Genomic DNA, 26,944 nt, shown 5'->3' on the forward strand with positions numbered 1-26,944 from the left:
AGGGATATAAGGAACACACCACCACATCGTAAAGGCCATGTACAAAAGACCCACAGCTAATATTATACTCAATGGGGAAAAACTGAGAGCCTTTCCCCTACAGTCGGCAACAAAACAAGAACGTCCACTCTCCCCATTAATATTTCACATAGTATGAGAAGTCTTAGCCTCAGCAGTCAGGCAACAAAAAGAAATAAGTGGCATCCAAATCACTAAGGAAGAAGTCAGACTTTCACTGTTTGCAGACAACATGATACTCTATGTAGAAAACCAGAAAGACTCCACCAAAAAATTGCTAGAACTAAGACATGAAGTCAGCAAAATCTCAGGATATAAAATTAACATGCAGAAATCTGTTGCATTTCTATACACCAAAAACGAAGCAGCAGAAAAAGAAATCAAGGAATCAATCCCATTTACAACTGCACCAAAAACAGTAAGATACCTAGAAATAAAACTAACCAAAGAGGTAAAGATCTGTACTCTGAAAACTACAAAAGACTTAGTAAAGGTATTAAAGAGGACACAAAGAAATGGAAAAGCATTCCATGTTCATGGATTGGAAGAACAATCATTGTTAAAATGTCTATTCTACCCAAAGTAATCTACACATTTAATGCAATCCCTATCAAAATACCACCAGCATTTTTCACAGAGCTAGAACAAACAATCCTAAAATTTGTATGGAACCACAGAAGACCCTGAATAGCCAAAGAAATACTGAAAAAGAAAAACAAAACTAGAGGAATCATGATTCTGGATTTCAAGCTATATTACAAAGCTGCAGTCATCAAGAGAGTATGGTACTGGCACAAAAACAGATACATAGATCAATGGAACAAAACAGAAAACCCAGAAATGGACCCATAACTCTATGGTCAATTCATCTTCAACAAAGCAGGGATGACTATCCAATGGAAAAAAGACAGTCTCTTCAACAAATGGTGTTGGGAAAACTAGACAGTGACATGCACAGGAAAGAAACTGGGCCACTTTGTTACATCATACACAAAAAATAAATTCAAAATGGATGAAAGACTTAAATGTGACACAGGAAACCATCAAAATTCTAGAGGAGGACACAAGCAACAACTTCTCTGACCTCACCCAGAGCAACTTCTTACAAGACACGTTGCTGAAGGCAAGGGAAACAAAAGCAAACATGAACTATTGGGACTTCATCAAGATAAAAAGCTTCTACACAATTAAAGAAACAATCAACAAAATTAAAAGGCAGCCTGTGGAATGGGAGAAGATATTTGCAAATGACATATCTGATACTGGGTCAGTATCCAAAACATATAAGCAACTTATCAAACTCAACATCCAAAAAACAATCCAGTTAAGAAATAGGCAGATGACATGAATAGACACTGTTCCAAAGAAGACATCCAGATGGCTAAGAGACACATGAAAAGATGCTCAACATCACTCATCATCAGGGAAATACAAATCAAAACCACAATGAGATACCACCTCACACCTATCAAAATGGCTAAAATTAACAACACAAGAAACAACCTGTGATGCAGAGAAAAGGAACCCTCTTGCACCCTTGGTGGGAATGCAAACTGGTATAGTCACTCTGCAGAATCGTATGAAGGTTCCTCAAAAAACTAAAAATAGAACTACCCTACAGTCCACCAATTGCACTATTAGGTGTTTTCCCAAAGGATACAAAAATACAGCTTCAAAGGGGTACATGCACCCTGATGTTTACAGCAGTATTATCAACAATAGCCAAACTATGGAGAGAGTCCAAATGTCCCCTGACTGATGAATGGATAAAGATGTGGTATATATGTATGTGTATGTGTATGTGTATATGTATGTGTATATATATATATACACATACCCACACATACAATGGAATATTAGCCATCAAAAAGAATGAAATGTTGCCATTTGTAATGATGTGGATGGAGCTAGAATGTAATACGCTAAGCAAAATAAGTCGATCAGAGAAACACAAATACCATATGATTTCATGCATCTATGGAATTTAAGAAACAAAACAGATGAAGATATGGGAAGGGGGGGGTAACAGAAGAGAGAGAAACAAACCACAAAGTGACTCTTAATGATGGAGAACAAACTGAAGATTGATGGGGGTAGGTGGGTAGGTGGGCTAGTGGTGATGGGTACTAAGGAGGGCACATGTGATAAGCACTGGGTGTTGTATGTAACTGATGAATCACTGAATTCTACTCCTGAAACCAACATTGCACTGTATGTTAACTAAATGTTAAACAAAAAAGAAAAAGAGAAAGAAAGAAAGAAAGAAAGAAAGAAAGAAAGAAAGAAAGAAAGAAAGAAAGAGAGAAAGAGAGAAAGAGAGAGAGAGAGAGAGAAAGAAAGAAGAAAGAAAGAAAGAAAGAAAGAAAGAAAGAAAGAAAGAAAGACCCACCCTAGGGAGAAAAGCCAAGAGTTAATCAAGGAAAATTCCCTATTTTTTGGAATTGGGTGACTTGGCAATATTTTTCCAGCACAATTTTAGAATTACTATGGACCAGTAACTGCTTAGAGCCTCCCATTTCCCCCTTTTGAAATCATATCACAACTTTACTAGTTTCTGAAACCCTGGAATGAACATGATGCTGGCACTGGATAAGATTTCTGGCAGTGCTGGATTTGAAGTTACCATTATTTTGCTTTTGAGAGATATGTGTAACTGAAGCCATTAAGTGATCTGTAATAGATTGGTGACAAAAATGGGCTCATTTCTTTACCCCTTCCTTTGTCCATATCCTTCACAATGTGACTTTGAAGTCCTCTCATTAAAAAAAGTCTATTTCCCTACTCTTTTAATTTAAGTTGATGTTGTGAATTGATGTGTCCAAGAGAATGTGGCAAATGATGTGCCAGTTGCGAACCTAGGCCTCAAGAGACCCTCTATGCTTATGCTCCCTCTTTTGGGAACCCATCGTTCCTATTTGAAGAACTCCTAACTAGCCTGATGGAATGAGTACAAGAGTAACCACAGGGAGGAGAGCCCAGTTATAAAAGTCAAGTCTTGCCCTAGGCCACCGTACAGGCAACCAGCCTAAAGCATATGAAAGAATTTAGTCAACTTTAAGTGCAAGTTAGCAAGAACTACCTGCACAACTTTGCCCTAACAGGATGCAGAAATATATTCATAAACAATAATAAATGCTACTGTTTTAAGCCACTGAGTTTGAGGATGGCTTGTTATGTAATGATAGCCAACATATAATAATCCTCTACAAATCTCAACTGCAAGCTAAGTAACAACCAAATCTTCAATAATTCTGGAATTAATTTCAACAATCCTCTCTTTAAGTAGGCCAGAACCCAAATTATCATTTTGGGTTCTTTCAACTTAAGATTTTGTTCTTAATGCCAATGCACAAAGGAGAGGATGAGATTTGGCAAAGTTAAGAGAAAACCCACTATTTACAACAGAAAAGTATCTGATTTTTACTTAAATGTTCCATGCATAAGTTCATAATGGCTCAATTTAAAAAGGATATAACCCAGAGAAAGAGAGATCAGTTGCTTTTACGTTTTGGGAATGTGACAAGTTCTCTCTCAAATATGTACATATATCTCTAATCATGGAATTTCTTGAGCAAACAGCCTCCCATGTTAAAAAAAATCTAGACTTTTTTTAAATGTAAGGAGACAATCTATAGTCTTCTAACATTTGCTAAATGTCTGTGCGTGTGTTCAACATAATAAAAATTTACTATAATGAAGCTAAAAACAGAAGAGACGGTGAATTTAGTGTGACCAGTTGCAAATATTGGTATGTCAAAGAAAGATCTTGTGAACAAAAGCTCTGTGACAGGGAGGGTGGTAAACTGCTCAAATACTGAATAAAAGGCAGCATTTTAACCAGAATCATTACCACAACCATTTCCCACATGCCTACATATCCTTTGAATTCATTAATATTTAGGGAAAGATCAGTAAACATCGTTTCCCTTCCAAACATCTCTGATTTCCAAACCCATACAGCCAACAGCCTGCTGAAATCTTCACTTGATTTCTCACAGACCTCTCAAAATTATCCCAAACTGAACCCCTGCTTTGCCCTCCCAAACCTATTCCTTCTCAAGACCATCCCCTCTCCGCAAAGGGCACCACTGTTCACCCGTTGCTTGAGTCAAACACCAGAGTGCGCTTGCCAGGTTTGACAAACTACAACAAGACTTAGGCTCCCTCCAAAAACAACTCCGAAACTGGACACAAGACAAGAAACAACTATTTTCAGATGTTGAACACAGGCAGCGTTCGGCTAGGATCGCCCAGAGAAACAAACGAGCTGAGCACTTCCTTCACACCTGTCGGGACTTAACGCACACGCCCACGACATGCCAGCCCTGGACGCCAGCCGAGCCACTGGGCCTACCCGGCTTGGTGCTCCTGTCGCCACCCGACTGGGACAGGTGGAAGCCCTCTGGTCTCAGCTTCCTCCCCTGAACACTGGGGTGATGGCAGCTCCAGGTTCACCAGACGTAATGAGCTGATTAGGTAAAAGTGCCTCACGTTGGCTGACAACTTGATAATATTAATGTAGTTTCCTACTCCTGGAGATGCTTAAGAGGTGGAGCTCAGAGCTGGACACGGTACTTACAGCGACTTCAAAGCCCCAAAAGCAAACGGGAATTCCCCACCGCAGACCAGCGTCTCTCAAGATGGACGCCTGGTTGAAGAAGGCAGTGGAGGCTGGCTGTGTGGGGTGGGCGTGGCCAGGGGCGTGGCCTTCGGTGCTCTATCAGCCCTGGAGGCTGAGTTTAAGGCACACCTGCAAACTTAGCTCTGAGCAATGCGTTTAAAATGTGTATTTAAAGTATCTTTCATTTTGCTTCTTTTAGAGATAACTTCGGGGCACCTGGGTGCCTTAGTAGGTTAAGCGTGGACACTGACAGCACAGGGGACTGCTTGGGATTCTCTCTCTCCCTCTCTCTCTGTCCCTCCCCTGTTTGCACTCTCTCTCTCTCTCAAAATAAATAAACTTTAAAAAAAAGAACTTCAGCGTAATTTTAGTTTTTGTTAATTATTTAGTTCAGGGATTAACTATTTTTTGTAGCCCAGTTATTTATAGATTGTCTTTTTTTAATTATTTTTTTCTTGTCTTTTTTTTCCTAACCTACTTCAAACAATGGGCCTGTTTTAGTTTTGTTTGTTTACTCTTTGATTCCTCCAGCTATTTCTCTAGCTCCGACCTCATTTCTAAGCTCTAAGACCATCATATCCAAATGTCTGCTGGTCATCTTTATCTGAATGTCCTGTTGGAGACACCTCAAACTCAATAATCCGTATGCATATTTTTCCCTTCAAATTTGCTCCACCACCTGTGGCTCCAAATTGCTAAATGGCAAGAACTGAAACCAACCCTCCATTTTTGATTCCTCCCTTTGCTTTGCAACCCCCCCTCCCACACACACACTTCCTATCCCTTTCTCCTAGTCATTCCCTTGTTGTATTTCAATGCCCACTAGGGCCCCTAGTCATCTCAGTAGGTACCAGCTGCTTAGTACTTGCTGTGGTAAGGGTTAAGGTCGTTATGGGAGTAGACTCCCAAAGAATCTCACTGCTTCCAGTTTACATTTCCCCAAATTTGCCTTTCAAAGAGCAGCTAGTGATCTTCTAAAAATACAAATCTGGCCACGTTTAAAATTCATTCCTAAGGTTAAAGTTCAAGCCCCTTAATTGGATACTGCCCTTCTCTCCAGCTTCTTTCTCCCCCTACTCTCCTCCAACCCTACTCATATTGAAACTCCAGCAAAACCACACCTCTTGCACTACTTACGCCTCCACACCATTATGTATCTTTCTTCATTCGTGTTGTTCCTACTGCCAGGCTTACTCACTTCCCACTCTTGACTTTTACCTAGCTAACTCCTTTTGTTGGTGTAAGACTCAGCTCAGGAAGCCTTCTTTGATCATCACCACCTATTCCTTACCACCAGGCCCAATTAAGTACTTCTCCTCCTTGTCCCATATGTCCCTCCAAATTAACTTCTTAGTACTATATTAGCGGCATTGATTATAATTACCTACTTTGCTTTGCTGAGACTTTAATTTCTGCTTCCTCCCTTTTAAGTTCATCTACTTGAAGGTGAGACCATACCTAACTCATCACTTCTTCCCGGTGCTTACTGTAATGCTTGGCACAATTGGTTAAATAAATAGAAGCTACAGAGCCATCAACCCTTAAGCTGAGTAAGACAGGCTACATTTTTTTCTGACCTACCTGTGTTCCCTGGAGTATACCTCCCAATAACCAGTTGGGAGGACTTGACCAGAAGAAAGAATGGTAGCTTGGATCGGGGTGGTAATAGCGTAGAATAAGAAAAGTAGCTTGATCTTTGAATGTTTACCCTCCTTCTGCTAACTTCTATTCGGGAACCCGAGATTAACCCTTGACATAGCAGTACTAAACTGGTTGCACCCACTGAGATTAGGTAACAATCAAGGGATTAAGCAATTTTCGTGAAATGAAGATTTTCTGAAACTCTATTCTTTTCTTTTTTAATGCTTATCTATTTATTTTGAGGGAGGAGGAGCAGAAAGACGGAGAGAGATTCCCAAGCAGGCTCCATGCTGTCAGCACAGGGTCCCATGGGCACTTGATCTCATGAACTGCAAGATCATGACCTGAGCCTAAATCAAGAGTTGACTGCTTAACTGACTGAGCCACCCAGAGGCTCCCTGAAACTCCATTCTGATTTCTTCTTTAGAGACCTTTTTCTCATATCAATAGATAATGAAAGAAGTGCTGGAAACTGGTTCCATGTTTGAGCAAATACAGGCCTGATCCTATTACTCCTGGTTTTAAAGCAGAAGTGAGACAAACAAAACTAAAGCATGCAAAACAGAATATTAAAAAGGGTACCAGGAGGGCCTGGGTGGCTCAGTCAGTTGAGCATCCGATTCTTGGTTTTGGCTCAGGCCATGATCTCATGGTTTGTGGGATTGAGCCCCACACCAGGCTCTGTGCTGATAGTGTAGGCCTGCTTGGGATTCTCTCTCTCTTCTCTCCCTCTCTCTCTTTCTCTCTCCCCCCCATCCATTCGTACACACACACACACTCTCCCTCTCTCAAAATAAATATATTTTTTAAAGGGTATCAAAGAACTTATCAAATAAATTATAACATTTTATTTCAAAGAACATTAATATTCAATTAATCTCTGTGGGAGTCTTCAAATTTACCTGTTAAAAAATCAATAATGAAGGTAAACTGGGGGACATGATGTGGTGTTAAGAAACTGAGATTCCCATCAATATTTGGGGGAGATTTTTTCCCGGCTTTATTGTCCCAACAGAACTGACTCAATTTCATAGACTCATTATTCATCTAATTAAACTGTCCTTTTGCAATGAATATTATTCAAACTCTGGTGGGCCCTGTCTGATCTTAGACAAAAAATATGATGAACCCAAAAAAGACTGTGTTGGAAGAACTCAATTTTGTTTTTTTTAAGATTTTCAAGACTGCCATCTGAAGGTTTGCTAGTCATTTCTTCAGAACTCTACCTTCCTTCTGTAGTGTAGTGGGTCTTTGTCCAATAGTTTCCAGAAGGAGCAAGCTGACCTGAGAGAAGGTTTTTTCCTAGTGATTGCTGTCACACTATCAACTTACAGAGAATTCTGCTAAAAACAACCTAAGTGAGTTTGCAGTTTGGTGTAGTCCATAAAGCCAATTTGAAATATTTTGCAAACCTACACACACACACACACACACACACACACACACACACATGCATTTAAAGCATCTAGGATGGGATGCCTGGGTGGCTCAGACATTAAGCATCTGACTTTGGCTCAGGTCAAGATCAGGGGTGAGCATGAACCTCACTTCCGGTGAGCTCAAGCCCTGCTTCAGGTAAACATGAGCCCTGCTTTGGTGGAGCCTCGCTTTTCTCTCTCTCTCTCTCTCTCTCTCTCTCTCTCTCTCTCTCCCTCCCTGACCCTTGCTCACTTGCACCCTCTCTCTCTCTCTCAAAAATAAAATAAAATAAAATAAAATAAAATAAAATAAAATAAGACATCTAGAATGGCACCTAGGTTTCTCAGCAAAATAGAAGCTAGTAATATCATAAAAACACAGCCAATTCCTAACTTTCTGTGCAGCCTCAAGTCTAGGCAATAACTATTCCAGCCTTCTGATAATTTTCTTATTATAAGAGCAAATTATTTATCACTCACTGCTTGGACTGAAGAATGAGTAAATAAATAATCAAAGGTTGCTTTAAGTTTTCATTATATAAACCTGCAAAATGGTAACATTGACACAAAGAAAAGGATAAACTCGAGACCTATGGCCACATGTCACCTGAGCAGTTGAGCGCCAGCCTCTGAATTCTCTCTCTTGGCAGAGAGAATTCAATGCTGGGGCTTGATGCCAGACTCTAGCCAATTGTACAGCAGCGGATCAAGCCCAAAGCTTGGACATTATCTTTGCTAAGTGCACATGGTAGTCCTGTTTTTAACAAGTGTCCTTTTAATTAAAAGTAATGAATCTTCTCTTCAGTGACAGGTCATTGAACTAACTAGTTTTGGCTTTTAATACATCTATAATGAAGAAATATTGAACTACAAATCTGAAAGAGATAAATACTAATTTTAGGGCTTAATCCTTTAGCAAGTTGGCAGGGAAAAAGGAGGCCCTAGGCTTTTAAACAGAGTATCCTGAAGCAACTTCAAATGGATAAAAAAAATTTTTTTTAATCAATGTTTGATTGACCTTTTGATACTATGGCCAGAAAGCAGTTATTGGCTAAGGTAAGCACAACCTAGTCTCCTAGTTATTGATTCTCTTATAAAACCTCCATTTTTGTGCCAGTAAAAGAGTCAGAGTTAGCATGAAATTTCCTGACAAACCAAGTAATTTCAACCATTATAAAACGAGACTGAGTGTCCTGCATGTCAGGGGTTGTGTTAAATGCTTTACATACATTATTTTGTTTGCTCGGAATCTTAAAGGTAGATACTATTATTGTACTCACTTTACAGATCTAGAAGCTGAGGGTCAGGAAGGTTAAGTAGCTGCTCCATGGTCATACATACCTGTGACAGAGCCAAAAATTAAATACAGCCCATTTGACTCCAACTACACTATACTACTTTTTTTCCTCTAGACCTCAGCAGTCCAATAAGATAGCTACTAGCTATATGTGGCTATTTAAATTTAAATTAATAAAAATTAAAATGTAAAAATCAGTTCCTCAGTCACTAACCACATTTCAAGTGCTTAACAGCCACATGTAGCTAGTGGCTCCCATACTGGATGATACAAGTACAGAATCCATTATTACAGAAAATGTTTTGGATAGTGCTGGTCTAGAGTCACCAGTAACTGGCGTGCCCTCTCCCTTTCTGATAATGGAAATTATACACACATTACCTTGTTACTTTAACTTCCAGGAAGTTTAATTCCAAATTTAGAGTTCAACTATAGCAATACTTTAACCCTGATAACCAACATATTTGTGCTCATCTTCTCCTTGGCCCTGATTTCCTATCTGTATTTATTAATAGATATTAATCATTGTTTTATTGCAAATGTTATTGTTACATGTTTTCTCAAATCATTTGTTGAAAAGGCAGTGTATAAGTATAAATAACAAAAATCAGGACATACTCTGGTTTTTGCCTGCCTTCCATGTTATAAGGTGTAGAATAGGATTCATGTTCCAGCTATATGCAGTCTATAAGAAACTCACTTCAAATAAAACAATATAGGCAGGATGAAAGTAAATGGATGGGACATTTTATATCATGCAAACATTAACCAAAGGAAAGCAGAAGAGGTTACATTGAGATCAGATAAATTAGATTTTGGAGCAAAGATAATTACTAGAAAGAGAGAAAGACAGTATACAACGATAAAAGGGTCAATCCACCAAAAAAAAAAAAAAAAATAGCAGTCCTAAATGTATGTGCAGGAGACAACAGAAATGAAAATCCATTAATGAAAAACTAATAGAACTGAAAGGAGAAAAATAATAAAATAAAAGTTCAAGTCTTCAACACCTATCCTTCAACAATTCATAGGACAATTAGACTGAAAATCAGCAGGTATTTAGAAGAGTTCAACATCAAGCAACAGGATCTAATTGATATTTATAGAACATTCTGCCCAACAACATCAGCATATACATTCATTTCAAATGCTTATTTCCATTACATATACCAAGATAGACCATATTCTGGGCCTTAAAACAAACTGCAACAAATTTAAAAGGATTTAAGTCATACAGAGTGTTTTGTGATACACTGGAATCAAACTAGAAATGAGAACTGAAAGATAACATGAAAATCTACAAATATTTGGAAACTAAACAACCTACTTCCAAATAATATATGGGTCAAAGAGCAAGTTTCAAGGTAGATTTCAAAAATACATTGAATTAAGTGGAAGACAAATACAACATATAAAATTTGTGGGACACACCTAAGGCTGTGCTGAGAGAGAAATTTATAGCACCAAATACATAAATTAGAAAAGAGGAAGTCTCAAATCAATAATCTAAGCTCCCACTTTGATAACCTAGAAGAAGGGCAAAATAAACCCAAAGCCAGCAGAAAGAAGGAAATTATCATAAAGAAGACATGGGAGCAGGGGGAAGTAGGTGTGGCTGTAAAAAAGAAGAATCCTTGTGAGGATGGAAATGTTCCATATCTTCACTCTATCAATGTCAATGCTCTGGTTGGGATAGTGCACTATCGTTTTGCAAGGTGGTACCATTGGAGGAAACTGGGTAAAGAGTATGTGGGATATCTCTCTATGATTTCCAACACTGCATGTGTAGCTACAATTATCTCAAAATAGGAAGTTCAATTTTATTTTTTTTTATTTTTTTAATCTTTTTTAATGTTTATTTATTTTTGACAGAGAGAGAGAGAGACAGAGCATGAGCGGGAGAGGGGCAGAGAGAGAGGGAGACACAGAATCTGAAGCAGGCTCCAGGCTCTGAGCTGTCAGCACAGAGCCCAACATGGGGCTGGAACTCACAGACCACGAGATCATGACCTGAACCGAAGTCGGATGCTCAATCGACTGAGCCACCCAGGTGCCCCAGGAAGTTTAATTTTAATTAAAAAAAATTTTTTTTGAGAAAGCGAGAGCGTGAGTGGAGGAGGGGCAGAGGACGAGGGAAAGAATCTTTCTTTTTATTTTAAAAACATGTTTTTAATGTTTATTTATATCTGAAGGAGAGAGATACAGACCATGAATGGGGAGGGGCAGAGAGAGGAAGACATAGAATCCAAAGCAGACTCTGTCAGTGCAGAGCCCTACACAGGGCTTGAACTCACAAACCATGAGATCAAGACCTGAGCCAAAGTTGGATGCCCAACCGACTGAGCCATCCAGGTGCCCCGGGAGAGAGGGAATCTTAACCAGACTCCATGCCCAGCATGGAGCCTGATGTGGGACTGGGCTCTCACAACCGTGAGATCATGACCTGAGCCAAAATCAAGAGTCAGACACTTAACCAACTAATACATTTGAGTACCCCAGAAGTTTCATTTTAAAAAGGCAATCAAAAAAAGATTTTATAACACAAAAATGAGAAAGAATAATTAGCCAGCATACACAAGGAATTTCAACAAAAAATATTTAAAAGATGACAAAAAAGAAAATAATGAGGAAAAGATTTGAAAAAAGACTTCACAAAAGAGTAAAATCACAATGAGGGGCACCTGGGTGGCTCAGTCTATTAAGCGAACGACTTCAGCTCAGGTTCATGGGTTCGAGCCCTGCGTTGGGCTCTGTACTGACAGCTTGGATCCTGGAGCCTGCTTCAGATTCCATGTCTTCCTTTCTCTCTGCCCTCTCTCCCAACTCGTGCTCTGTCTCTCTCTTTGTGTCTCTCTCTGTCTCTCAAAAATAAACATTAAAAAATTATTTTTTTAAAAAGCAAAAGCACAATGAAATACTACACTACACACACAGATTGGTTACAATGAAGTAGTCTGACAATAGTAAATGTAATAGTAAATAGTAGCATATTAGCAAGTAAATAGTAAATAGTAAATGTTAGCAAGGATCGATCAAGCAATGCGAGCAAGGTTGAGTAATGTGTACGAACTCCCACAATAGTGGGGGATGTCAGTTGGTACAATCCCTTTGGAAAACTTGTAGGTATCATCTTAAAAAGTTGAAGATATATATGCCCCATGATCTAATAATTCCACACCTAGGATATCTAGTAGATAAATTTGTTCTTGTGAGCACTAGGATAAATATACGATCATGTTCATAGCAGCATTGCTTCTGATCACCCCAAACAGCAAATAACCCAAATACTCATCAGCAGAAGAATGAATAAATAATGTCAACATATTCACACAGTTGAATAACATGGAGCAAAGCCAAATGACCACACAGGACACATACCAGGCCTTTGGAATAGTATTTATTGGAGGAAACCAACGAATATAGGAGCAGCAGCAGGTTTGGAAGTCCCTTATGGCTCATTCCATTTAGAGTCAGCATATAGGAATGAGACCCTGATCCTTGCATGAATATGACTATGTAGTATCTCCTACACAACTCCCTTCCTCATCACTACCAATGAGGAAGGTTGTTTCTTCACAAAGCTAGAGGTCTGAGAAGCCACAGAATGGCTGGCTGGATGAGGGTTGTGATCCAATAGCAGCATGACATGGCAGAACAATGGCTTCTAGCCCTATCCCACCACTTCGTTCACACACATATATATATCAAACATACAGAAGAGGCTGTCAAGACTAGGGGCAAAAGACCATGTTTTGGTATGGCAGACAAGTGGCCCGATCAGCATTCTAGTAGAACTGATTTTTCTAAGCATTTGGCTGTAGATAGTTTCCGTGGAGCTCAAAGGCCAACTCCTTTCCCAGGAGGCCACCCAGAAGAGAATATTGGGCAAGTTAAACCTTATTTCTCAACCACTGTAGTTCTTCACCTCTAATATCTAGGTGGCCTCTATACATCATACCCCATTCCATCAGTAATACATACCATTACAGTTTGTAGGAAACCTTGGAGAATGGTTCTCAAACTTCAGCTGTTTCAGAATCACCTGGAAGACTTATCTGCAGATTGCATATCCATGAAGGACCCTGAGAACTTGCATTTCTGAGAGTTCTCAAGTGATGCTAATGTTGCTGGTGTAGGAACCACACTTTGAAAATCACTGGAATATGGAAAGCCATAAATAGCTGTTCCTTAAACCAGGGGCTGAGGGAGCTCAGACTCAGACAAGAAAAAGAGGTACCCGTTTGGGATGCACTAAATAACCATACTGCCTTTTCCCATATGCAGAATATTGATAATTCTACTTGCCACTAATTGTGATCTATAAATAATAGGAATTATTGATTAGGCCAGAGACAGCTGCTGTCAGATTATGAAGATCAGTTTTGTGGCCTAAATCCATTTTGGTTAAAATAACAACAATAATAAATGAAAATAAAACCACTCTGGCTAAGGAGTCCAGGCTAATCTGCTGGATGGCTAGAGTGATCTCATTAGCTATTTAGCCTAGCATAACTGGTAGATTTTCTATCAGCTTCATATATCTCTACTCAGGAATAAGACTATGATGTCTCCTAGTCCTTTCTCCTCACTACCCACTGGGAAGTCTTCTCCTTTACATTTAGGCCAGGTGGTGGCAATGGGGGACCTGAGAATCCCAGAAAACATTAAATAGTTGGATTATCACCTCAGGGTTATAGGTCATGATTACTGGAGGCAAACAGGTGAAGGCCATTTAACCACAGAGGAAAACAGCCTAGGTGGAACATATTATCCAGTCCAGAGTTGTGTGTGTGTGTGTACACGCAAGCTCACATTGTGTGCAGTTAAGACCAATATTCATAGTTACAGTGCTTTAATAAAGCCTAACCAAAGCCTATGGAACTACTCCCAAGCCTTTTCCAATGACCAAGAATCCTATGTCATCCCAGGAAGTAGAGGAAGAGCCAGACATGGAACCCAAGAGTCCATTACTGACAGTTTCACAGGCTGGTGGTGGGTAGTATGATTCAGTAGAGTAGGATAGGAAACACGCAGCAGGTAAATGTTAGAAAACACTGGAGTGCTTCCAAGTCGCCCTTGCTACATCCAGTAACTGATGACTGATCCAGCATTATGAGAGATTCACAAAGGAGCCAATTGTCAATAAGAGATGCCTAGAAGAATGCAATAGCCTGGGTGATGATTCTCTTGAAGGGATCCAAGTATAAGATAGGATATACTTCCTCCAAATGTCTCCCATGGTTTCAGGTAGTCCCTTATTTCTGGCACTAGGCTTCTTCTGAAAATATCTATAACATCTGGCCCAGCACAATAACCTTAACAGGACCCAGGAGTAGTCCCATCACCACCAATCTCCTTCTTCAATGGTTCCACAGTAGTTAGACTGCATTTACTTATACCTACAGGTGAGGACACCTTGCACAGTGTCCACATGGCAGGTATACAATAACATCAAATGCAGGATAAACATATTAGTGTGACCTCAGTTGAGTTGGTCACCACCCAGCCAGCCTCATGGCTCTAGTAGTGCCTTTAAGTTGGTGTTTGCCTACTCTTTTTAATTTTTTTTAATGTTTATTTATTTTTGAGAGAAAGACAGACAAACAGAGCATGAGCAGGGGGAGGGGCAGAGAGAGAGGGAGACATAGAATCTGAAGCAGGCTCCAGGCTCTGAGCTGTCAGCACAGAGCCCAATGTGGGGCTTGAACTCGTGAACCACAAGATCATGACCTGAGCCAGTCAGATGCTTAACCAACTGAGCCACCCAGGCACCCCTGCCTACTCTTGATACAGTGTACAGAGGTATGGAAAGGAATACCTGGGTTCAGGTCCCTGAACTATAGTTATACTACTCCAGTTATTTCCCCTTCCCCTAATTCCTGTGTCCTTAACAGATGGAAGTGGGCAACCTGGAAGTGGGCCTTCACAAGGATCCAAACATGCTGACACCATGATATTGGACATCTCAGCCTCGAGAACTATGAGAAATAAATTTGTTGTTTATAAGCTACCCGGTGTATGGCATTTTGTTATAGCAGCCCGAATGGACTAAGCCCCCCAAGATTCCCAGCCTTTGGTGTACATAACTTCTTCTAGTTTCTCCAATCAAACAGGAATTTAGGTACTGTCGTGAAGGGTTTTGCAGATGTAATTAATTTCTGAAATTAGCTGACCTTAAGACAGGGTGATTATCTAAATAAGCCTGACCTAATCACATGAGCCCTTTAAAAGCAGAGTTTTCTCTGGCTGGTTGCCGAAGTGAAAGTCGGAGAAATGTGCTCTGGCTAATCTGGAATAAAGCAAATATTTGTTTTGTGAATTGTCTATGGGGGCCGTGGGGCAAAAAACGGTAGGCAGCCTCTAGGAGCTGAGAGTTGTCCTTGGCTGACAGCTCGAAAGAAAATGAGGACTTCAGTCCTACAACTACAAGGAAATGAATTCTGCCAACAACTAGTGAGCCTAGAAGAGGACTTCAAGTTCTGGATGAACTACAGCCCTGGCCAATACCTTGATTCCAGCTTAATGAGACTCTGAGCAAAATATCAAGCCATGTTGTGCTCAAACATTTGACCTATAGAAACTGAGATAATTTGTGTTGTACTGAGCCACATTTGTGGTAATTTGTTATGTAGCAGTTGAAAACTAACACACAAGATAGATGCTTATGGTATCCATGGAGAATTAAATAAGCAGCAATTGTCTATGACTAGAGAGTTTCAGAGTTCTCTTGCCTCCACATTCTGCAGGCAATAAAAGGCATGGAAATATGCTGTTAAGCTGTCTGGGTATGAAGAATGTTCTATTATCTGAGTGGATGTCTAGATATCCCAGTAGTAAACAGTCATGCCTATACTGCTTAAATAGAGTGTTGGAAAGTTTGCAGGACAGGCAATACTTCTGTTTTAACACCCAACTATCAGACAATCCCAAGATTCTAAGATTCCAGAGGGGCAATCAGCTAACAACTCCTCAGGCTTCATCAGACTAACCAGTTTACCACTGCAAGCTCAAAGTGGAAGGTATAAATAACACTCCTGTCTTCTGATGGGCTGTACCATCACCTAGCATTCTATGTCACACATAAGCAATGCCACTATACTTGTACGCTCAGTAACTGCATGTAGGACCTCCAGTACCTTTGTACTTTTTTTTTCCCCATAAGACAACATTGGGGATCACCAACTTTTTCATTTTTTTTTTTTACATTTTTTTTTAAATTCTAAATATAATTTATTGTCAAGTTAGCTAGAATACAGTGTGTAGTGTGCTCTTTGTTTCGGGACTAGATTCCCATGATTCATCACTTACATGCAACACCCAGTGCTCATCCCAATAAGTGCCCTCTTCAATGCCCATCACCCATTTTTTCCTCCCCTCCCTTCAACCCTCAGTTTGTTCTCTGTATTTAAGAGTCTCTTATGGTTGGTTTCTCTCTGTTTGAAACTGTTTTTTTCCCCTTCCCTTCCCCCATGGTCTTCTGTTAAGTTTCTCAAATTCCACATACGATGAAAACATATGCTATCTGTCTTTCTCTGACTTATTCCACTCTTCACTTTTGACCCCTTGGTCTAAAAGTCATAACACATAGCACTATAAAAGCTGTCGGCTCACTTAGTCCCCACGGGAGTTCCTCCACCTGGAGGTGGGATGAATGTGTGATGATAAACTTTCTGTGTCAATTTCACTGGGCCATGGGATGCCCAGTGTCTGGTTAAACATTACTTCTGGGTGTGTCTGTAAGGGTATTTCCAGAAGGGATTAGCATATGACTTGGTGGACAGGGTAAAGCTGATGACCCTGCTTGGGTGGGCATCGTCAAATTAGCTGAAGGTCTGAATAGAACAAAAAGGTGGAGTGGGTTGCTCTCTGCCTGACTGTTGAGCTGGGACACCAATCTTCTCCTGCCCTGGGTGCTCCTGGTTCTTGCGTGTCAGACTTTGGAATCTACACCACTGGCTCTCTGGCTCTCAGGCCTGTGAACTACACCCCAGCCTTCATGGGCCTCCAACTTGCAGATGTGGGTCATGGGACTTCTCAGTTTCCACAACTGTCTGAGTGAATACCTTGTAATATATAAACAGTTCTCTTAATTTATATTTAAAATAAAAGTGTTAAGAGGAATGAATACACATTGAAGTACATGGTGGTAAAGGTAACTTAATCTCAGATGGTTCAAAGAGAAAAAAATATATATATTTTATAATATATATTTTAAGTTTTCTTACAAGTTTGAAATTATTTTAAAATAAAAAATTAGATGAGCACTGGGTGTCGTATGGAAACCAATTTGACAATAAATTTCATATTTTAAAAAATAGAATAAAATAATAAAAATAAAAAATTAGAAAAGAAAGGAAAAGGGCAAAGAAGGAAGGCATACTCCAAGTGGAATATTTTCATCTCCTTTTATTGAAGGAAATAAAACTTGTGCTACAGAGGCAGTGGTACCTCAGAGCATGACAAGGTAGCCAATGGGACTGACATGACAAGCCACAATGCTGGCCAGGGGTCCTATCATAGTGGGAGGACCAAAACCACAAAGATAGCAGGAGGTAGCAAACATCCCCAACACCCAGTGCAAGCATTTCCATTTGCAGAGAGCTTGGCCATGCATTGTAAAAACAGGGTCCCTTCACAGCCGGCAGAGTATCTTATCAGGTTGCCAAATCCATCCAAAACTAACATGTAGTTTCACATTTCGAGGTCCTTCCCTCTGACCCAAAGATTCAGGCCATCAGAAGATCTAAGTTAATCTTTCAGCTCCTTATTCCAGATGGAAAAAGAAGCTGAGTTCTCAAAACAACACATAGGTACAGCAGGACAGGTGCTGATACCTGACTTTGTTCTAAAAGCAGCTATATTTTTTCCCCTGACTTCTCACACTGTTCTCACCCAGCATGTGCCTTGGGAAACCTCTCAATGTTCTAAACAAGGACAGAATTGGGGCAGCAGCCTAGGGGATGTAGGGAATCAAAAGCTGCTACATAGCCAAGACCATTTCACAAGAAATAGCACAGGGAACACTACTGGGTGAAGATCCTCCCAAATAGCTGCTAGAAGCATACACAAAGAGAAAACATGGTAGCTCTCTCTCCCATATCAGGATCAGCTGCGCCAAAGCCATGGTCCAGGAAGATGAGCCATTTCACATCCCTGGCAGATTATCAACCCTCATGGCATTCCTCCAGCAGTTCCAATTTTCAAGTACAACAGGTGTTTGGGCAGTTCAGTCAAAGAAAAGCAAGCACTAAAGAAGTCTCAACTGATTACAAATTGATAATGTTACAAAGCCAAAAATTATAGAGTCAAGAACTGACTGGCAGGTGAGAGATGGAGGGGATGGGAAAAGGAGTCCATGGGTTTATTCAAAGAAGCCCTTGATGGTAAACCACCCTCACATCCATGAATTGGGAGGAAATTCCTTATTTAGAAATGGACATCAACTCATTAGTCAGTTGCGGTTCTCTTCAATGCTGGACACACAGTGCTCAGGGATCAAAGACATGAGAGCGCTAGACCAGGAAATGGGAGGAGCAAGGCAAGGAAGAGAGGGCATCAGGGGCTTGAATTTCTAAAATGAGCATTTATTTCACAGACGTCTTGGCACAATGAGGCTGGGGCAAGCGTGGTTTTAGTGATTGTTCTTGGTTGCCTCCTTTGCTGCAGCAATCAGTGGAGTGAGGCTGGAAAGGGGCTTGGCAATCTTCAGGAACTGATGCTAGAAAGGAAAAAAAGAGCAAAAGACACATGACTATTTACCATTCTTCCTCAATAACCGTTATAATATGTTAATAAGGCTATCCATGTTTGCACAAGGCTCTGTCTGGAAAGCTTCAGATCATCCCCAAGTTGAAGAACATCTTTAAAAGGTAACAAACCATTTTGGAAAACTGACAGTATCTACCTACCACTCAAACACACATCTCTGCTGTATCCCAGCATTTCCACTCACAGGTATATTTCCAACAGAAAAGAGTTTGTGTATCCACCAAAAGACACACACAAGAATGTTCATAGTCACTTTACTTACAATAGTCATAACTGGCCATTTGCAACAACGTGGATGGAACTAGAGTATATTATAGCAAAATAAGTCAGACAAAGACAAATATCATATGATTTCACTCATATGTGGAATTTAGTAAACAAAACAGATGAACAGAGAGGAAGAGAAGCAAAAATAAGATAAAAACAGAACAGGTACAACCATAAGAGACTCTTAAATACAGAGAACAAACTGAGGGTGGCTGGCAGAGTGTTGGGTGTGGGGATGGGCTAAATGGGTGATGGACATTAAGAAGGGCACTTGTTGGGAGGAGCAGTGGGTATTATATATAAGGGATGAATCACTAAATTCTACTCCTGAACTCATTATTACACTACATGTTAACTAATTTGAATTTAAATAAAATATATACATATATATAATATATATTTTTTAAAAAGAATATTTTAAATAAATATTTAAAAAATAGTCATAACTAAAAAGAACCCAAATGTCCAAGAGAATGAAAGAATGAATGTGATATTTATATAATACTATACAGAAAATTACACAGCAATTCAAAAGAATGAATAATTGGGGCACCTGGGTGGCTCAGTCCGTTGAGCGACTGACTTCAGCTCAGGTCATGATCTCACGGTTTGTGAGTTCAAGCCCCGTGTCGAGCTCTGTGCTGACAGCTCAGAGCCTGGAGCCTGCTTCAGATTCTGCATCTCCCTCTCTCTCTGCCCCTCCCCAACTCATGCTATGTCTCTCTCTGTCTCAGAAATAAACATTAAAAATATAATAAAATAAATAAAGAAAAGAATGAATAATTGATACGCTGACAACAGGATGAATCCCATAGACACTATGATGAGTGAAAGAAGCCAGGCACAAGTTTTCATATTGTATGATTCCATTTTATATTAGGTAAGACTCAACTATGGTGATAATACAGGCAAAATTCAACAGGAGCTCAGTAAGCAGATTTTTAAGCTAAGCCTATGTGTAGTTTTTACAGATTGAGGAACAGCCTCAGGGAATAGCTTGAGCAAAGGCCCAGGGATGAAAGAGGTTAGGGAAGTAGGAATAGAAGTTGAGTGTAGGTAAGTTGTAGGAGAGAGGCCTAGTAGTGCCTCACGTGCAAAAATGAAGCAAGAAAGACTTGGTTTAGTGATCCCTTGAATTTGGAGCTTCTCTGCTTAGGGACAGTTACCTGCAGCAGCTCTTTAGCTGAACCTCTCTTCTCCACATCCATCTCAAGACAGCGGTTCAGAAAGTCCCGGAAAAAAGCTGATAGCTTCTCTGGGTTCTGAAGCTCTGGGGTCCCATTGGTGGCAATGAGGTACAAGGCCTGGCAATACAAATGAAGAATCACCGTAGGCTCCAGCTGGGGTTCTCTCCTAGTCCCCACACTTGCCCTCTAGAAATATGGTCGGCTGCCATAGACCATATGGTTGGCTTTCCAGAGACTGGAAAGAATATGACCTAAGGATCTTATTTAACATTTAAAGGCCATGTGATCATGTGCAAGTCAGTGAGTTTCCAAATTCCTCATCTGTAAAAACAGGGATGATAATAGTGCCTATCTATATCTATATCACATGTCTGTAAATATAAAACAAGATAGTATATTGGAAAGCACTTTATAAACTTATGAAGTGTGTTCCAGACCCATGGCTTTATTATTATTCTTGATTATAGAACTAAGGGGCTTATTATTCATTTAGCCTGAAGAATTAAACACCTGCCCATTTGCTGGAGGAAATTATTCCTGATGCCTTGGCACCTGAGTCATCTAAGAACTGATTTCTTCTAACAGAGAGGAATATAAAAAGGAAATGTCTGTGAAGCAACAATCTGTTTCCCTGTTGCCTCCCAGTTCCCCTAACATGGAGCATCTTATGGGATAAGTTAAAAAAACAAGACAAAACAAAACAAAACCAAACAGTCCTTTCCCAGCACTGAGCACTTTAATTCACAAAGTATTTACACAAACACTACCTCATTTAATGACCACAATAATAAATCTGGATAATGGGGTAGGCAAGAATCATCCCCATTTCACAAATAAGGTCCAGAAACATAAAGGGATATGCCAAGTATCAACTTAATCATATGAGCTTCTGTTCTCTGATTCTAATCGCAGTCTTATTTCCATCACACCCTACCAGTCATCATTTTCAAGGCTACTGGAAGATGGGGGAAGATGAGTAGTATGTGGATTCAGAGACCAAAGCTGGGACCTTCAGGCAGTTTCAGTTTGGTACACTGAAGCACTTTCCAATGATCAGAGCTACCCAAGAGGTATCCAGTTAAGATTGGAGGACCACCTACCAAAAACGCACAGAGAATTCCTGCACTGGAGGGGAGGTTGGGAAAAATAAGAAAATAAAAGCAATCAGAATAATTCTATTTGCCCATGACCAAAATTACCAACATACATCTGTATTCATATACTCTGCCTTCCCTCTCTTATTGCAATGGATAAATTGTCCATACTCTAATCTAATACTCTTTACTTCAATACTTGATCCAACCCCTCTCATCAACTTAAGGACATCACTCCTACAGATGTCACTTCTCTCTTGGACATGACCACTTTCCTCCTTTGCACTAGATTATTGCTATCCCCACACAAACATGATGTAATAATATCTTTAAAAAAAAAAAAACAACTAAACTAAACCCTCCCTCAACTCTACTTCTAGTTCCTGCTCCATTTCTTTTTTCTCTTAAGACCAAAACTCCTTAAACAACAACAACAATTGCTTTCACATGCCATCTCAACTTCTCCCATTCTGGTGGATTTACTCTAATTAGGCTATCATTTCATTACCATCACTCCACTGACTGTCAAGCTCATCACTAACCTCCACATTGGCAAATATAATGTGTATTTCTCAACTTTATCTCATACAATCAGTGACATTTGACACAGCCAATGTCCTTCTCCAAAGAACACAGTTCTTCTCCAAACACTTTGTTCTCTTGGCCTCCGGAACACACTTCTCTCAGTTCTAGAAAGGCCATTCCTTGGTCTACTTTGCTAGTTCCTCCAACTGTAAACATGAGAGTACCCAGGGCTCAGTACTCAAACCTTACTCCCTAGGTGAGTGATCGCATCAATCATTTTGTTCCAATGCTTTAAATAAACCAACTATATACTACTTCCTGATAAATTTGTATTTATAGCTCTGACCTCTCACCATTAAACTCCAGACTCCTATGCCCAACTCTGTGCGACATCTCTACTTGGATGTCTAATAAACATTTCAAATTAACACATTAAAAACAAACTCTATTATCCAATTTTACCTGCTCTTCGACCTTCCCAGTAAATGGCAACTGAACTTTTTCAGCAATTAAGGCCCAAAATCTCATAGGCATTATTGATTCCTCTTTCTCTGATATCTAATTCACCTTGTAAGCTGTATGTTCAAGATATTTCTTGAGTCTAACCACTCTTCATGCCACCAACATAGTCCAAGCTACCACTCTTACCTGAATGATTATAACAGTATTTCAGACTCTGCTTTCCATGAAAGCAGCCAAAATGGTTAATTCATAACATAAATTACATCATACTACTCCTCACCTCAAAATCCTTCAATGGCTTCCAATCTCTTACAGAATAAAAGCCAAGTTCTCAAGATGGTCACAAGGTCTGATTTGGTCCCCTCCTAGTTCTCTGACCTTGTCTACTATTCTCCTCCCCACTCACTCACTTAGGAACACTGCCCTCTTTGGTTTTTTCCTGGATACAAGTGTGTTCTCAAATCAAGTCATTTATATACTTGATACCTGGGAAACTCTTGCATCAGATTAATTGCATGGCTTGCTCCTTTCTTCAGGTTTCTGCTCAAATAACTTATAAGGGAGGACTTCCTTCTCTACTCTAAATAAAATAGTACATTTCTCCCTCTTTCCCCATCACTCTCATAAGCCCTTTACTCAGCTTTATTTCATAGCACTTACCCTCTGTTACTATTTATTAATTTCTTCATTGCCATTAGAACAGTTTCTTTTACATGGCAGGAACTCAAATAATTGTTGAATAAATGAGTGACTGTGAGTATCTCTTTTCTTTAAATCCAATAGTGCCTAGTTTTATCTAGAAAAGACAGATCCAGGTTGAAAACTGTAGGGAATAGCCTGAGTCTCATTTCCTGGGACTAAAGACAATAGCCCAAACATCTTGAAATGGGACTAGTAACACTCACTCTAAGAGGATTTTCATTGAGGTATGGGGGCTCCCCTTCAATCATTTCAATGGCCATGATGCCCAGGGACCAGATGTCAACCTTGGGCCCATAGGCTTTCCGTGTCACAACCTCTGGTGCCATCCAGTATGGGGTTCCCACCATGGTGCTCCGTTTGCTCTGCTCTGGGGTGATCTGGGCACAGAATCCAAAGTCAGCTAGAAAAAGAAAAGAAAAGAAAGAATGCACGTATATTTAGGGTACACCTTCCATAAGTATTGACTATGTGCCTATCCCTAGCTGTCAAGCTCTGCCTAGCTCCCAGCCACGGCAATCCCTTCTCTCTCCAGACCTGGAATCACATGACTGCCACCTTCACATCCAGCTCTTAGCCTGTCCTCTGTCCGACATTGAAAAGAAACAAGACGAACAAAAGAAACATCATCTCTGGCCTCCTACCCCTCCTCAAACTAGAAGAACTAGGCATTAGAGCCAAAGGTGCCCATTTTGGCCTTGATTACTTGCCCCAATTCTGCTTTCTTCTTGAAATCCACACCCATGTCCCAGAATCTGGCAGTCTAGGTCCTTGTTTTATTTTCTGGGAATGAGTCCCAGACTTAAGCCCTAATCACCTACAAGTAGGAATGGCCCTGCTTTTATTAATTTCTCACCCTGTGCCCCTGGACAAAGACTGCTAACAATCTTCCCATAAGCTGCCCATCTGTAACACAGCTGTCTGTCTGGGCTACTGATCCTCACACTTTCGAACAAAATGTTCTGCTTATAGTTCATTCTTATTGTATTGCAATTATATGTTTATTTAAATTGAGGCCTTTGATAGAAAAGGCTATGTCTTCCCACTCATTTTTTTACTCCCAGAGGGCCTAGGTATAATAGATATTTGATAAAAGTGTGCTGAATGAATGAATCAAAGAAACTACACTAATTTCTCCACTACTAGACTGAGAGCTACTTGAAGACAAGCAAAAGTATCCTTGGTGCCCATCACTGGACATAGCACACACTTGGCATTCAGTAAATTTCTTTTGGCTAAACATATAAATGGATGGGGAAAAAAAGAAATGACATCCTGCATAGTGCTGAGTACTATAAAGAGCTTGCATATCCCAGGAAACAGAGACATACCTCATTTTATTGCACTTCACTTTATTGCACATCACAGATTTTTACAAATTGAAGGTTTGTAGCAATTCTGTGATGAGCAAGTCTATCGGTGCCATTTTTCCAACGGCATTTACTCACTTCATGTCTCTGTGTTATATTTTGGTAATTCTCATAATATTTCTAACTTTTTAATTGTAATTACATCTGTTATGGTGGTCTATGACCAGTGATCTTTGATGTTACTACTGTAATTGTGTTGGGGCATCACGAACTGCACCCATGTAAGATGGTGAACTTATTTAAATCGATAAATGTCTATGTTCTGACTGCAGATGTGGTAGAAATAGCAAGAGAACTAGAATTACAAGTACAGCCTGATGATGTAACTGAATTAGTGCAATCTCATGATAAAACTTGAACAGGTAAGGAGTGGCTTCTCATTGATGGGCAAAGAAAAGTACTTCTTGACATGGAATCTACTCCTGGTGAAGATGCCATGAAGATCGTTGAAATGACACAAAGGATTTAAAATATTACATAAATTTAGTTGATAAGGCAGTAGCAGGGTTTGAGGGGACTGACTCCCATTATGAAAGCTGATCTACTGTGGGTAAAATGCTATCAAACAGCATTGCATGCTACAGAGAAGTTGTTCATGAAGTGGAAGAGAATCAGTCAATGCAGCAAACTTCATTATTGTCTTATTTTAAGAAACTGCCACAGCCACCCCAGTCTTCACCAACCACCACCCTGATCAGTGCACAGCCATCAACATCGAAGCAAGACTCTTCACAAAAACAAAGATTACAACTCACTGAAAGTTCAGATAATGGTTAGCAATTTTTAGCAAGAAAGTATTTTTTAATTAAGATATGTACATCGTTTTTTTGGACATAATGCTATTACACACTTAATCGACTTCAGTGTAGTGTAAACATAACTTTTATATGCACTGGGAAACCAAAAAATTCATTTGACTTGCTTTACTGCAATATTCGTTTTACTGCAATGGTCTGGAACTGACCCTCAATATCTCCAACATATGCCTGTAAGCGAAGACCCCTTGCTCAGTCTTGTAGCTACTATTATATGATTACCCTCCCCCAGGAGACAGGGTCCCATCAGGAAGAGAAGTATCTTCATTCCTACTCACTTAGCTTGACAGAACCATCCATTCCCAACAGGATATTGTCACTCTTGATGTCTCTGTGAATGACCTGGTTCGAATGCAGAAACTCCAAAGCCTGCAGGCACTATTGAAGTCGATGAGCAGAGGGAGAAAAAAAGGACTTATAATATGAAAACTTATAGAAAATCAACTAATCCAACCTCCTCATTTTATGACCAAGAAAGTGGGGGCCCAGTGAGTAAACAGAACTTGCTCCCAATCTGTGGTGGAGGCAGGTCTACAGCCTAATCTCCTGTCTCCTGGCTAAGCACTCTTCTAATTTGGTCCTGCTTTATGCCTTTCTTATAATATGCCTTACCATATCTTATTGTAATTATAGTACACCTTACAATAGTTTCCTTTTTTTAATGTTTATTTATTTTGAAAGAGAGAGAAAGCGAGAGCACATACGTGTGAGTGGGGGAGGGGCAGAGAGAGAGGGAGAGACATGGGATCCGAAGTGGGCTCAGCAGAGAGCCTGACCCAGGGCTCAAACCCATGAACCATGAGATTATGACCTGAGCTGAAGTCAGACACTCAACTGACAGAGCCACCCAGGCACCCCAATAGTTTTTAGGTACAAAAGTCCCTCCAATCCATTTTGGAGATTTTTGTTTTTTGTTTTTTTATCAAATATTAGATCCTTAACAAAGAAGCTGAGGCCCAAGAAAAACTACTGAGGAAGAATGGAAATGATTTTATAACGATAAAACCGGAGGAAAGTGACAAAGACAGTCATATCTGAGACATATGAAAGTGATATTAGAAACAGTGAAGTTAGGGGGCACCTGAGTGGCTCAGTTGGTTAAATGTCCAACTCTTGATTTCAGCTCAGGTCACGATCTTACGTTTCATGGGATCCAGCCCCGTGCCGGCTCTGTGCTAACAGCACGGAGCCTGCTTGGGATAGTCTCTCCCCCCATCTCTCTTCCCCTCCCTCGTTCACATTCTCTCTTTCTCAAAATAAATAAATAAACATTAAAAAAAAAAAGAAACTTATTTTAAAGAACAAGCAACAGTGAAGTTAGAAAACTCTTATTATTGGCGAGGAGTTAATTTGTACTGTTTTGGGTATGTTAAATTTTATATACGTATAAGCATTTGCAGACAAATATTCAGTAGACAACTGAACATATGAGTCTTAAGTTATATATGGAGATATGGACTTGAGATAAATATTTGAGTCATTTGTGACCAGGTGATTTTTTTTTCAAGTTATAGTTATGGCTGCAACTGGCAAATGTTATAGAAGACAAAAGCAAGAAAAGACTCTTGGAAAACATCTATAATTAGCAGGCAGAGTGAATAACACAGAGGCTAATGGAACAATGAAAATGCCTGGTGCTGCCACTTCTTGACTAACGATACTAACATTCTAAACAAATCACTTACTCTCTCCAGGCTACTGTTTTCCCATCTGTAAAATGTGGGGATAAGAAAAAATAACCTCAGGTTTGCTACTAAATCTA

General features: G+C 39.9%; 2 protein-coding genes across 11 annotated transcripts in view; both read right to left on the reverse strand.

Annotated features, from left to right (window-relative positions):
• GDPD4 (glycerophosphodiester phosphodiesterase domain containing 4) overlaps nucleotides 1-9,072 on the reverse strand; it is a 174,253-nt gene extending 165,181 nt beyond the window's left edge. For 5 of the 7 annotated variants that reach the window (XM_053203733.1, XM_027039609.2, XM_027039608.2 and 2 more), the window contains exon 1: nucleotides 4,598-4,687. The gene's annotated coding sequence lies outside the window, so the exon portion shown is untranslated. Of the gene's footprint in view, nucleotides 1-4,597; nucleotides 4,688-8,978 lie in introns of those variants that run through there. The other 2 variants (XM_053203731.1, XM_053203732.1) reach the window with 2 other exon arrangements.
• An 8,311-nt stretch (nucleotides 9,073-17,383) lies between these two features.
• Nucleotides 17,384-26,944, reverse strand: part of PAK1 (p21 (RAC1) activated kinase 1) — a 154,551-nt gene continuing 144,990 nt past the window's right edge. For all 4 annotated transcript variants that reach the window (XM_053203734.1, XM_027039617.2, XM_015073877.3 and 1 more), the window contains exons 12-15: nucleotides 25,461-25,560; nucleotides 23,204-23,400; nucleotides 20,197-20,334; nucleotides 17,384-18,713 (exon numbers count right to left, since the gene is read on the reverse strand). In XM_053203734.1, the coding sequence (XP_053059709.1) occupies nucleotides 18,627-18,713; nucleotides 20,197-20,334; nucleotides 23,204-23,400; nucleotides 25,461-25,560 (522 nt within the window). In that variant the 3' untranslated portion in view covers nucleotides 17,384-18,626. The remainder of the gene's footprint in view (nucleotides 18,714-20,196; nucleotides 20,335-23,203; nucleotides 23,401-25,460; nucleotides 25,561-26,944) is intronic.

This window comes from Acinonyx jubatus, chromosome D1 (assembly GCF_027475565.1).
Source record: "Acinonyx jubatus isolate Ajub_Pintada_27869175 chromosome D1, VMU_Ajub_asm_v1.0, whole genome shotgun sequence".
Taxonomy (NCBI): Eukaryota; Metazoa; Chordata; class Mammalia; order Carnivora; family Felidae; genus Acinonyx; species Acinonyx jubatus.